At 33.5% G+C, this 14,883-nt stretch overlaps 1 protein-coding gene across 1 annotated transcript in view; it reads left to right on the top strand.

Moving 5' to 3' along the window:
• Window positions 1–2,900: 2,900 nt before the first annotated feature.
• Window positions 2,901–14,883, top strand: part of rspo4 (R-spondin 4) — a 32,987-nt gene continuing 21,004 nt past the window's right edge. The window contains exons 1-4 of the mRNA XM_073852585.1: window positions 2,901–2,979; window positions 7,904–8,086; window positions 9,391–9,528; window positions 10,488–10,685. Coding sequence (XP_073708686.1) covers window positions 2,901–2,979; window positions 7,904–8,086; window positions 9,391–9,528; window positions 10,488–10,685 — 598 coding nt within the window. The remainder of the gene's footprint in view (window positions 2,980–7,903; window positions 8,087–9,390; window positions 9,529–10,487; window positions 10,686–14,883) is intronic.

The raw sequence follows: 14,883 nt of genomic DNA, 5'->3' as shown, positions 1-14,883 counted from the left end.
TTGAATCCAGCGAAGTTACGCTGATTGGAAGAGAGAGCAATGGAGATGTGTAGTGTTGCTACCTCATGGCGTGCCTCTGAACGGCCAGTATCTTACCCACCTCATCTGGTGCATATTTAGCGGGATGTCATGAGCGCAGTGGCGCCTATCCCCCCTCCATGCTCTTTCAGCCCAGTTATCAAACACAGAGCTGATTCAAGAGTTCACAACCTTGGGTTTGTGATATCAGCCTGCATGTGTACGTGACACAAGGTATTGGTTGCTCTCAAATAGTACACAGTTTCAGTTGCTGAAAGTCACACCCATGCCATGGTAGAGTAATGGCATCAGATGGTTATATCATGCTATTCTGACATATTTAATCACCACAGTACTATTTGTAAGTATAATTATGATTGAAGTATATTACTTTGACATATAGCACAGTACTGAATGTTAACCGTATTCATGTAGCATGCAATTTACATCATTTACAAGAAGTACCAAACATACTGTTACAACTATGTTTTCTAGACATGCACCATAGTAGAAACAATACTCTAATACCAATATTAGAATACCATATGAAATACCATGGTACATGAATTTCAGTACCATGATGTGTTTCACTATACTATAGTACTCTACTCTTTCCACTGTAGTACCATGTTCAAAACTACAGAAGGTAAGATAGGCGGTATTTGAACTTTGGTACTATATTCATACTATATTTTCAAGTAATATTATATCCCTTTACCATGGTCATAACGTTGTGTTCTTACATAGTACCATGGTGTTTTTTACCAGTACCCTCTTGGAATACCATATAAAGTACCATGGTACTTGAATTTTAGTACCATGATGTACCTTACTATGCAAAAGTACTACAGTATCCCCTTTTCCACTGTAGTCCCATGGTACCATGTCCAAAACTGTAGGAGGTATTTGAAATATACCATAGTACTTTGAAAATTTTCTATGGTACAATATTGATAGTATATTAAAGTTAAGTATATTAAAGATACGTGCTATAGTATCCCCTTACCATGGTAGTACCTTTTGTTTTTAGTTACTTAGTACCATGGTGGTTTTTTTTTTTTTTTATCAGGACACTATTGAAATACCATATAAAATACCATGGAACATGAATTTTAGTACCACGATGTACTTCACTGTACTATAGTACTATAGTATCCCCTTTCCCACTGTAGTACCATGGTACCATGTCCAAAACTGTAGGAGGTATGAGGTAGGAGTTCTTTGAAATATACTATAGTACATTGAAATATACTATGGTACTATATTCATAGTGTATTTTACAGTACTATAGTATCCCCTTACCATGGTAGTAACATTGTGTTTTTACCTAGTACCATGTTTTTTTTTGTTTTTTTTTTTGCCAATACGTTCTTGGAATAGCATATAAAATATCATGGTACATGAATTTTAGTACTGTGATGTACTTCACTATAGTACCGTAGTATCCCCTTTCCCACTTTATACCATGGTACCATATCCAAAACCATAGGAGATAACATAGGAGGTATTTGAAAAATACTGTCGTACTATAAAATATATTACAGTGCTAATAAGTACTATAGTATCTCCTTACCATAGTAGTACCATTGTGTTTTTACCTTGTACAATGGTGTTTTTACCAATACCCTTTTGGAAAACCATATAAAATACCATTTTACATGAATTTTAGTACCATGATGTACTTCAAAGTACCATAGCATCCACTTTTCTATTGTAGTACCTTGGTAACATATCCAAAAGTGTAGGAAGTAGCCACGGTAATACTACTTAATATCTCCTATCATGTGATATCATCACAATACCTTAGTACTACCATGTTTTTTTGGAGAAATACCACGATAGTACCACATTTTGAAGTAGTATAGTATCCCCTTACCATGGTATCATGTTTAAGAAACATAGTAAGTTTATATTTATGATTTTGTAAGTGCTATCATGTGATTCCATCATGGTACTACCATGTGTTTTACTACCTTTGAAATACCATTGATTGCTTGCATCCTAATTCTTGGATAAATCGTGTTTAATGTACATGTTGACATTAAAAAATATTAATAGTTTATCATTTTTACATTTTGATTTAAACAATTTTTACACAAATGCACTTGATCAGCTCTTGATCTTGTAAAAGCAGTGAGAAGAAACCTAAAGAAAGTTCTACATACAAATGTACTTCCTAAACATGTTGTAAACAGCCCTCTTACTAATATTTGGAAGCAACAGTAGCCTAATTACCCACAAAAGCTGTTTTCACTGGTTTGTTTGTGTATATCTGCTTGTTTTTCAGTTTAATTGCTGCATTTGTGAAACATTTGATGTTTGTTAAGACAGCCCCATGAAAAACTGCAGATGGCAGTCACAAGATGTATTTCATATATATACGCTCACTCTTTTGGCTCTTTTTTTTCCCACAGATCTTTAATGATACCCTCAACTTTATATGATAAAATAAACAAACCCGACCTCAAAGCTCTGGAGAACAGGAAGGAGATCTGCACGATCCAGTGCACCACAACCACAGCAAACTGCAATCTGTATTCCACTGTGTTTGGAAAAATAAACTCAGATCTTCTAAACCATCTAAATATAGAGGGATGAAATAGTTAGACTAAGGATTGTGGGTTGACAGAAAGGTCAAAAGCGGAGTTCTGCCTCAGGTATGCGACATTAAAGGTGGAATTCACGCAATACGAAATCCTGAAACGAGCTCAATTACTCAACAGCTGAAAGGTAAATTGGACAGATGTTTGTGGGGATCAGGTGACGTGGGCAGGGTGAGCATCAGCCTGTTAACCATGAGTTTCCATGAGGCAGAGAGGAGGCCGGCTCTCTTTCAGAGGCAGTCTTTCATGCAGATGTTACGGAACCTGTTCCTTGTCCAGATGCATTGGCAACTCTTGGCTCTCCTCTCCCTTGTTTGTCAGACGCTTATATTGACGTTGGCTGCGAGAAAACGAAGTGGTAAGAACATTTTCATTAACTGATCATTTGTGATCATATTAGCTTTTGATGATGCTTAGTTGCAAAATAATCAAATATACACTTACAAAAGACAGTTTATGGACATACACACTCAGAAAGAAGGTACAAAAGGGGCGGTAACTTTTTAAATCCTGCTAAAACTTGCCATTTAGGTACTAATATGTACTTTTAAGGTACAACTAGGTACTCTATAGGAATAAATAAGGCACAAAAGTGTATCTTTTTCAAAGGTACCATCCCAGTGACAGCTTTTTGTATCTTGAGTATACCATAGTACTCTTCGAGTTCTTTTATATGCACCATGGTAGTGAAATTCATGTGCCATGGTACTTTTTTGTAATGGTAATCTCAATATGTGTACCAGTACTAAATATTGCATGTTTGTAAGTTTGTTTTATGCAAAGAGTAGTGCAGACTCTCAAATCTGATTGGATGAGTCAGATTCAAAGTCGTTTAAATAGCTGTGATCTATGTGAATAGACAGGTGCATGAGTATTAGTTGAATTCTATATTAATGTGAGGATTTATGTAATATTTGTGACCCTGGACCACAAAACCAGTCTTAAGTCGCTGGGGTATATTTGTAGCAATAGCCAAAAATACATTGTATGGGTCAAAATTATTGATTTTTCTTTTATGTCAAAAATCATTAGGAAATTAAGTAAAGATCATGTTCCATGAAGATTTTTTGTAAAATTCCTACTGTAAACCTGTCAAAATGTAATTTTTGATTAGTAACATGCATTGCTAAGAACTTAATTTGGACAACTTTAAAGGTGATTTTCTCAGTATTTTGATTTTTTGCACCCTTAGATTTCAGATTTTCAAATAGATGTATCTCGGCCAAATATTGTCCTATCCTAACAAACCATACATCAATAGAAAGCTTATTTATTGAGCTTTCATATGATGTATATATCTCAGTTTTGTAAAATTTAACCTTATGACTGGTTGTGTGGTCCAGGGTCACATTTTAGCTTGCAAAGAATTGTTTGTTTTGATTTTATATGCATATATTTATTGAACATGTTGTCACCATTTAATGACAGTAATCAAGTACTTGAGGCTGTGTGTTGCAGTGATTTTCCCTGGCTATTTGAAGCTTATAATTTTAATATGGCAAATTTCTGTTCTAGTTATTGCAATTTGGCATCCTGTTGAAATAGAATAATGAATAACCTGTAGAATTGGCATTATACGTTCGCTTTAGCAAACACTTTAGAGATTAAATTAAGAATGAAAGTCATTGTGTGAAGGTTGAAATCCTAGGTCTAATTACTAAATGGTGTTGATAGGGCATCAATTTAATGCTGCTAAATGTAGATCTAATAAATTATTCTGATTGATTGTTGTCTTCAGATTGCTACTGTTTTTAATGATCCCGTATACTGTAACAAGACAAAATATGTTTTATTTAATATTAATTGGTGCAACCTAATGTGTGCAAAAAGAAAAGAAGTTTAGAGGTAATTTAACTCACACTTGGGGGTAAAGTCCATTTAGAGAGTATCGTGATATTATGTAGATAGGCAATAGTGAGTTGTAGCACAAAAATTGTCACCATCTCAATACAGCAAAATAGTCATTAGTTGCATAATTCGACAGCATTTATAAAACCCCTCAAAGACTAACTTTTGTCATTACATGGACATATGATGGAGCAGGACAATTGTGCAGTGCATTTTGTTTTTGACTATTAAGGCTGAATGAAATGAAAGTTTATTTCCCAAGGTTGATTTACTGTATTGGTTCATCCAGTGTTTCACTTCTATGTGACTGTATATAATGGACTTGTGTGTGATTTTGGAATTACATTTTACCAAGTAGTAGTTGTATATAATATCATACATACATATATATAATATATATGCTATTATATAAATAAAATATAAAATCAATGACCGATGGGACAATAAATGTCTCTTCTACGTCTTAAGGGGTTAGTTCACCAAAAAATGAAAATTATTTCAAATTACTCACCCTCATGCTGTTCCAAACCCCAAAGACCTTCGAAACACAAATTAAGATATTTTTTCCATAGACAGCAAGGGTCCTACCATGTTCAAGGTCCAGAAACATAGTAAGGACATCATTAAAATAGTCCATGTTACATCAGTGGTTCAGCTGTAATTTTATGAAGCTACAAGAATACCTTTTGTGCCACAAAAAAACAAAACAAACAAAAATAATGACTTTATTCAACAAGTCTTCTCCTCTGCGTCACCCTAGCAGCATTTTGGAGAGTATCACAATGCATATGTGTGCTTTCCTCTGCAAGAATTGTTGAATAAAGCCTTTTTTTTTTCTTCACACACAAAAAGTATTCTCGTAGCTTCATAAAATTATGATTGAACCACTGATGTTACATGGACTATTTTACTGATGTCCTTACTTCCTTTCTGGACCTTGAACGTGGAAGGACCCTTGCTGTCTATGGAGGGTCAGAGAGCTCTGGAATTTCATCAAAAATATCTTAATTTGTGTTCTGAAGATGAATGAAGGTCTTTGTAATGACATGAGGGTGAGTAATTAATGACAGAATTTTCATTTTTGGGTCTATACACTGTTACAATAAACAGTGTTACAATGAGCCTGAAACTTTATACCTGAGCTCTAAATGGAAAAAAAGTGTTCAAAACTTATACCTGAGCTCTAAACAACAAAAAAAAGTATTAAACACTAGTATTGATTTAGTCTAGTATGGATTAACAATTGTAAAGTCACTGCATATGATGAATTATCTGTGATGTGGCTTTAGGAGTGTACACAGGGTGGATCATATTTATCTGCATATTTTCTGCAGAACGAGACTGAAATATAGACCAGTTGGTAATAAATCTTGATGCACTGCGGCAAGATCAGTCAGTTTATTTACCACTGATTTTCCAGAATAGTCACGAAGCATTAGATGTAATTTATGGTGGCTGGTGGTGGCTTTAGGTAGAGGTTCAAGATATTGCTTTTTGAATTTATTTATTTTTCCTCAAAAGAGTGACTAAACTATAAGACAAGGTTCAAACGCTCACTCATGCTTCAGAAGGAAACATCATGCATTAAAGGGATAGTTCACCCAGAAATTAAAATTTGATGTTTATCTGCTTACCCCCAGGGCATCCAAGATGTAGGTGACTTTGTTTCTTCAGCAGAACACAAACGAAGATTTTTAATGAAAAGCCGGCAGTCTGCCAGCCAAATAATGGAAGTAGATGGGCACCAGACCTTTAAAAGTAAAAAAAAAAACATGCACAGACAAATCCAAATTGAACAGTATTTATGTCATTTTTACCTTCGATACAAGAGCCAGGTATGTAAACTTTTGCACAGAATGAAAATGTGTACATTTTTCTTATTTTGCCTAAATATCTTTTTTTTTTTTCATTTAATACTGCCCCTCTGAAGCTACAGAACTTACACAGATGATACATGTTTCCCAGAAGACAAAATAAGTTAAATTTACCCTGATCTTCACTTTCAAAAAGTTTTCACCCCCCGGCTCTTAATGCATCATGTTTCCTTCTGAAGCATCAGTGAATGTTTGAACCTTCTGTAATAGTTGCATATGAGTCCCTCAGTTGTCTTCAGTGTGAAAAGATGGATCTCAAAACCATACAGTAATTGTTAGAAAGGGTTTAAATACACAAAAATGCTGGAAAAGCAAAGAAGTGGTGGGACCTGAAGGGATTTTCTGAAGAACAGCAGACAGTTTAACTGTTTAGGACAAACAAGGAACTCATGAACCCAAAAAAACACAGCGGTAGATAATTCAGGTAACATCACAGTAATAAGAATCACGTGTATGTAAACTTTTGCACGTCTATCTGTCTATCTGTTGTATAGTATATTTAACTGCAAAATTGTTTTAAACCCTGGTGTTTAACGACTCTTTATAAAAGCTTTTTTATATATAACTAACCAATTATTTACCTAAACAAACTAGCACTAATTTGTTTGTAATACCTGCAAACTGCAAAGAAAAAAGAAAAAAAAAATCAAGAACAGACATGTCCTACAGAGCAGAATTGCACAGACTTTTCTCGGAGCATGTTCAATCACCCATAAGCATAGAAGTGTCTGGCCTTCATTTCATATTTGTATTGTTCCCCATATTTTCTCAATTTAATTTGATTGACATCCATGCAGAAAGTAGTAAACAGTATATAGATGTAAATGCAGCGGAAGCATCTTGGCGTAGCTCACGGATGTCTTTTTAGACAGTGGTGTGTCTCTTTATGTCTCTAATGGAGGACATGAAGATAAGAACCATCTGGCAGTTTCCTCACATCTCCCTCTGCAAACCCTCTCTGGCTCAGTGTGACACAACAAACGCAGACAAGAGGCTTCAATCTCCAGTCTTTGGCTTTGCCATTGGTCAGATGTAAACATGCATGAACTCTGTACATTGAGAACACATTTTGCGGGAAGAAAAAGACTGAGAGAGAGAGAGTAAACAGTTATTTAGCAGATGCTAAAAGTTATGATTTGCCATATGCGCCTTTTTGCATTGTGAATTGCCCATGGAAATCTTGGCACCATAATGCTAAAGTGTTTTTATGTATTTCTAGGGTGTTCTGGGTGGTTGCTTAAGTCTTACGAGTCTCTAGACAGAAGTTTTGAAATCTAATAATTTATCACAATTATTCATGATAATGCACACATCAATGCAGTATACTTTCTTGAGTTTAGTTAGATGACAGAAAGAAGCCAAGCCCTTTCAAGCAACCAAAGAGATGACATACAGGCTTATGGCCTTTAGAATGTCATCTCAAAACCCTCAAATGTCACCACAGAAAGTGTAATGTGTCAGATAACGTGACTGCACATAAATCCCACTGCGCAGTCTTAGACACGCTCCCTTGCGATGCTGCATTGCCTGTTTGCTAATAATGATTTGAAATGTTTTCAGAGAGCTGGCGACAGGACTGCAGGAGCTGTCTGGAGTGTTCGAAGGAAAATGGCTGCCTGCGATGCTCTGAGCGTCTCTTCCTGTTCCTGAACAGAGATGGCATGAGTCACCACGGCTCTTGTCTTCATTCCTGCCCCTCCGGACACTTCGGCCTCCGAGGCCAAGATCTCAACCGCTGTATGAGTGAGTCCATCTTAGACAATTAGATCCAAAAATTAAAATTCTGTCATTAATTACTCATCCTCATGTCATTCCAAATATGTCATTTTTTGAACACAAATTAAGGTATTTTTGATGAAATCTGAGAGCTTTTTGACCCTGCATAGACAGCAATGCAACTGATACATTCAAGCCCCAGAAAGGTAGCAAAGGCATCGATAGAATAGTCAATGTGGCATCAGTGGCTCAACCGTAATTTTATGAAGCTATGAGAATACTTTTTGTGCGCAAAGAAATCAAAAATAACAACTTTATTTAACAAATTTCTCTTTTTCGAGTCTTTGACTATCACAAGAGTATACCACGATTCATACAGGGTCAGAAAGCTCTCACATTTCATCTCACATTTCATTGGAACGACATGAGGGTGAGAAATTAATGACAGAATTTTTATTTTAATATATATCAAATAAGTGTATAATAATATCTAAATGTCCCCAAAAATGTATTTTATTATTTTTAATGTTAATTTTACGTTTGTTTTTACATTAATACTCCATTTAATATTCTCTACATTTTTAAAGAAAGAAATTTGGAGGGATGAATTTAAATATTGTAAAATGTGTCATTGAGCTGAAAGTACTTCCATATAATAATAATAATAATGTTTAAAAGATATGTCCTTATTATAAAATCATATATATATATATATATATATATATATATATATATATATATATATATATATATATAATGTATATTTTATTTAATATTCTAAATTTTATTTAAAATTCTTGTGGGATAAATTTAAATATGGTGAAATGTGTCATGAAAAGTACTTAAATAATAATAGTGCTGTTTAAAAATATTCTTATTATTAAATCATATTTTAAAGAATATATTTAAAATGTGTGCTTTATTTAATATTCTCAGTAATATGTTTAAAATTAATTCTGTGGGATGAATTTAAATTCAAATAAATAAATTAATTAAATGTGAATTCTGTGGGATATTTAAAAAAATGGTTAAAATGTGAATTTTATTTGATATTCTCACTAATAAAAATAATTTTAAAGGAATTAAAAGGAATTTTGTGGAATGAATTTAAACACGGTAAAATGCACTACAATCAATTATAATAATAATATATCAATAATTTAAAATCATATTTATTTATGTATGTATTTGTTTGTTTGTTCTTCAAAAACTTTCTAAAATTACTTTTTTGGGGGGCGCTTCATCTCTTTAGAACTTGATATCTTGAGAAAGCCTGTAACAGTACCACGCACCTTATATAAGACTATAATCCTCATCCATATTTCTCCCAGAATGCAAAGCTCCGGAGTGTGAGAGGTGCTTCAACAAAGACTTCTGCACCAAGTGCAAGGGAGGATATCTGCTCTTCAAAGGCAAATGCTTCAAAACCTGTCCAGAGGGCACATTTCCTCAGTCCACAGACTGCGTTGGTAAGCGCTTTACTTGTTTTCAGACGTTCTTTATGAGCAGATGCCATTAAACTCTCATTACCATACTGAAAGAAACCTATCAGTCATGTTTTATTTGGAACAATTACATCAAGATGTTTTCTCATGTGTGGTAATGAAACGCAGCAGATATAGACATAAGAAAAATTTCTGGTTGCATTTACCAGGGTATGTACACGCCGTTAACTTGATGTTGTGCAAATACTTAGGGATAAGTTTGCTTACTCAGACACACACAAAAAGATTAGTCAAGTCACATTTATTTATATAGCACTTTAAATAATAAAAATTGTTTCAAAGCTATTCAAGCTTGCTTTTACCATGGGATAAAAACAATAAAAAAAAAAAAAGTAATTGTGACTTTTCCTGAGAAAGAAAATGCTAGAATTGCAGATTTATTTTTTTTTATTTTTTTTCGCAATTTCGAGTTTTGCCGTTTACGTCACAGACTTTAGTTTTTTTTGTTTCCACCACAGACTAAAGAAATAAAAAAGATAACTGTGACTTTATATCTCACTAATTTGCCTTTTTCACACAATTTATTAAGTTTATTAACTTTAGCATAGTTTATATCTCACAATTCCTACTTTTCTTCTCAAACTTATGAGTTTATATGTTGTAAATTAGAATTGTGAGAAAAAAGTCTGAACTGTGGAATAAAAATTCTCAATTTCCTTTTTGATTTTTTATCCCATGGTGCAAACAAGCTTTCATACCAAGCTGCTTTACAGTAACAAATAAGAAAATACCAGTATTAATGTTATTCAATTAAGTTTTCAAGTACGTTTTTCAGTTAGACAATAGTGTTATTATTCAGCTTAGTTTGGTTGATTCAGTTTAGAACTATAAGCAGCTCTACAGAAGCCAATCAAATTATTATTCAGCTGTTCAGTAGTAATGCAGTTTGTTGACTCAGTATTCTTCATCTGTTTGTACTCCAGAAGGCTGTGTGTTCAGTATCTTTGGTTTCTGGGGTGAATGGAGCCCATGCCAGCACAATGGCCTAAGCTGTGGTGCCAGGTGGGGACAGCAGAACAGGACCCGTGAGCTGTCCAGAAACACGCCTGAAGAGACAGAAGCACTCTGCCCATCTCAGACTGAGAGCAGAAAGTGTCGGATGAAGAAAAGATGTCCAAAAGGTGATGTGTGTTTGTTTAAAATGACAAGCAGTGGCTGATCCTCTTTAAACCCTCTCTCATTTCCACATTAAGCCTCTTTATATCATCTTTCTTCTAGCAGCCCACACAATTCACACATTATGTGAAACACAAGATGCAAACATTGTCACTTCAGAGAGCTGAAATGGTTCCTTGACTAAATTTGGGAAATTGTGTTTTGTTTCCACTTGATGCTCTACTGGAAATCATTTATTTGCAGCAATCTTCATTATCGCTGGCAGATCAAATGTCTGGTGGCATTAAGAAAATGAAGCGTGATATTTTCTCTGTCACCTTCAGTCGCTCTTAATGGCACCCATGTGTGATGGAAAGACTGGATGACATAGCCTTCTATTTCTATCATTATAATTTCCATCGCTGTTCCATTGCATAGAAAAAAATGCTTTGGAATTGCATAATAAGAACTATTTATGGGAGAATATAAGGTGCAGTGGGTGCACAGGATGCAAATTTTCTTCATGCATGCACTATGTGCACTATAAAGTACACTGAATAGGAATGATGCATCAATGCAATGCAATGACTTTTTAGCAACTCATTGGACTAACAAAAACATTTAGTTTGATTCATTATGGCACATTGATCATATAAATAGCGGTATAAAGTAAAATAAGGGTTATGAAATAAGTAGAAGACGTATTTTTATGCTAAATTATACTTTAATGATATTGTAAGTAATATTTTAATGCTAAATACAGTTTAAATACACTATCATTCAAACGTTTTGGATCAGTAAGGGGTTTTTTTCTTAAGAAATTAATACTTTTATTCAGCATGGATGCATTAAATTGACCAAAAGTGACAGTAAAGACATTTAGAGTGATAACAATTTTTTTTTTATTTTAAATAATTGCTGTTCTTTTGAATCCTGAGTTTACACAAAATAGAGTTATATTTATTAACTATTTTCAACATTGATAATAATAAAAAGTGTTTCTTGAGCAGCAAACCAACATGTCAGAATGATTTCTGAAGGATCATGTGACACTGAAGACCAGAGTAATGATGCTAAAAATTCAGCTTTGCATCACAGGAATAAATTACATAAAAAAATATATTCACATAGAAATCATTAATTTTAAATTGTAATAATACAGGTCAAATGTTTACACCCCTCTTTTAGCTTTTTTTTTTTGGTTTAGTGATGAGTCTGACAAGTCCATGAGTCCCTTGTTTGTCCTGAACAGTTAAACTGCCCGCTGTTCTTCAGAAAAATCCTTCAGGACCCACAAATTGTTTGGTTTTCCAGCATTTTTGTGTATTTGATCCCTTTCTAACCATGACTGTATGGTTTTGAGATCCATCTTTTCACACTGAGGACAACTGAGGGACTCATATGCAACTATTACAGAAGGTTCAAACGCTCACTGATGCTTCAGAAGGAAACACGATGCATTCAATTTACCCTGATCTTCAAATTCAAAAAGTTTTCTTTTAATGCATGGTTTTTCCTTCTGGAGCATCAGTGAGCATTTGAACCTTCTGTAATAGTTGTATGAGTCCCTCAGTTGTCCTCAGTGTGAAAAGTTGGATCTCAAAATCATACAGTCATTGCTGAAAAGGGTTCTAATAAACAAAAATGCAGAAAAACCAAAGAATTTGTGGGACCTGAAGCATTTTTTTGAAGAACAGCAGACAGTTTAACTGTTCAGGACAAACAAGGGACTCATGAACAACTATCACTAAACAAAACAAACACAATTGTGGATCATTCAGGTAACAACACAGTATTAAGAATCAAGTGTATGTAAACTTTTGAATGGGGTCATTTTTATAAATTCAACTATTATTTTCTCTTGTGGACTATATGTAAACATATTTTATGTGAAATATCTTATTCAGGTCAGTACTAAATAAACAATAACATGCATTTTGTATGATCCCTCTTATTTTGGTCAAATAATTAACATTTTGCAGATTCTGAAAGGGGAATGTAAACATTTGACTTCAGCTGTACAGTATTTCACAATGTATTGATTTAGATAAATGCAGCTCAAAAACAGTACAGAAGTTTTTCTACTGTTACTATCCACATCAGATGTTCTCCATCAGTACCATTGTGGTTTATCTCTGAAGTTGACACCTCAAAGACTTGCTTGTGGTGTGACCAATGAGAACCCGATGAATTAATTTAGTCCTAGGATGTCCTTTAGATTAACCCAAGATCATTTCCTTTCTTCTTAAGTTTCCTTGTCTTCAAGTGTATCCCTGAGAGCTAATGAAAGTCAGGCAGCACATCTCAGAAGGACTCCCAGCACAAGACTCGCCTGTGTTTTCTCTTGCGACCCTACAGGTGACCCAAATTTACCTGACTAAATCATAACAAACAAACCTCTGATCTTAACATAGAGATTTATGTTGGTTTTGGGATTAAAGGTTAGAGCGGTGGCTGCTGTGGGCCTAAAACAGATGATACATGACTGTAAATATGCACTTTTAGTGCTTTGTGTACGCATAATTAGAGAAAATGAAAATGATAGGAAGCTTTAATCACAGCAGGTAAAAAGCAGGGCAGAGAATAACAACAGATTAAAAAAGACTGGAGAGAACCAAGGGAAGGAAAAACAGGAAAAATAATGGAGAAAGTGACATTCTTGCCAAGCCATGGTGTTTTCCAGACCACAGACCCCATTCCTTAGGCCATAATAACTGTTTACTCCGGTTTTATGATGCTCTTATTATGTCCCTTTTAAAAAAGACAAACATGGATTATGATCTGGTTTCAGCAAACAAAAATGTTAAATAAATACTCTAAAGCACCCACCTCTGCACACTATTTGTTCCGCTTTTGCTCCATAATATTTTTTCGGCTCTTTTCTGAAGACGACAGCACATAAAACCCTGAAGCTCCTCTGTTGTTGATTTTGAATCTTAAAGTCAAACCAGACATGAACATTTGAAGTACTGTAAGAAACTCAACACAACATTCTCAGGTCATGAGCTGTTCATTGCATGACAGCGAGAAATTGACCACTAACACAAAAATTATACAAAAAGAAATTCTGGCATGTAGAATTAAAACTAAGGCATTTGAAGTCAACAGCTTCTTTTTGTTTAAAAGTAAATACATAAATAATAATAATAGAAATAATAAAAAAAATATTTTATGATGGTATTTCTTTGCAGTGTAATTTAATTTATTTTATTTAATACTTTAATTTTATTTAATTTTATTATTATTTCCTGGCAGGAGTGCAACTGGTCATTATTTCTGATATTTAATCAACTCTTTCTTCAAGGTATTGAAGTATTAGACACATTGTTATTTCTGTACATGTCTATAGGGATTTTTTTTTTTTTTTTTTTTTTTTTTGCGGAGAGTAAGTGGTCATCATTTCTCATTTTTTAATGAACTCTTTCTTAATTTTTAATCAACTCTTTCTCTAAAATGGATTTTTAACAGTTTTCATTTTTTTCTAATGTATTTTTTATTTTATTTTATTTTCTGGGAGGAGTGTAACTGGTCATCATTTCTGATTTTTAACTCTTTGTTCAAGGTATTTATGTATTAGACACTGTTTCCAAATATTATAAAGCAAAAGTTAATTTTTCTTATTATTTCTGAACATCTCTTTAGGCATTTTTGTTTATTGTAATGTTTATTGTGTATTTTATTGTATTTTATTATTATTTCAAGGCAGGAGTGTAACTGGTCATCATTTCTGATTTTTTATTTTTTAATAGTAAATTTTGCTTATTGTTTTTTTTAAATAAGTGTAAAGTCGGCAACACCAAAGCTCCAAAAATATTTTTTTTAAACAACTTTCGCATAGCGTATGTGACGCAGGCTCTTCATCAGACAAATTGAATACTAATGTGCCACTCTTTATATATAAAAATATGTAAACTATGCAAAATACAACAATATTGTTATTAATATACACTTCAAAAACACTTTTTCTTGATTTTGTACCTGCAAGTATACATCAAATTAATTCATTAAATGAAATTAAATGAGTCACACCCAAACCTTTGATATATTATACACATTAAGAGAAACACACACCCAAATATATTTTTAAAATCTCTCTAGGGATTTGCTCATTAAAAATCTATCTTTTAAATCTTTTATTTTATTTTATTTTATTTTATTTTATTTTGACACATTATTTTGACATTTCACATTAGAAAACAGAAGTTAATTTTGCTTCTTTTTTTC

This window comes from Garra rufa, chromosome 12 (assembly GCF_049309525.1).
Source record: "Garra rufa chromosome 12, GarRuf1.0, whole genome shotgun sequence".
Lineage (NCBI taxonomy): Eukaryota > Metazoa > Chordata > Actinopteri > Cypriniformes > Cyprinidae > Garra > Garra rufa.
The sequence above is the reverse complement of the archived record's forward strand: the minus strand, read 5'-3'. Positions and strand labels throughout refer to the sequence as shown.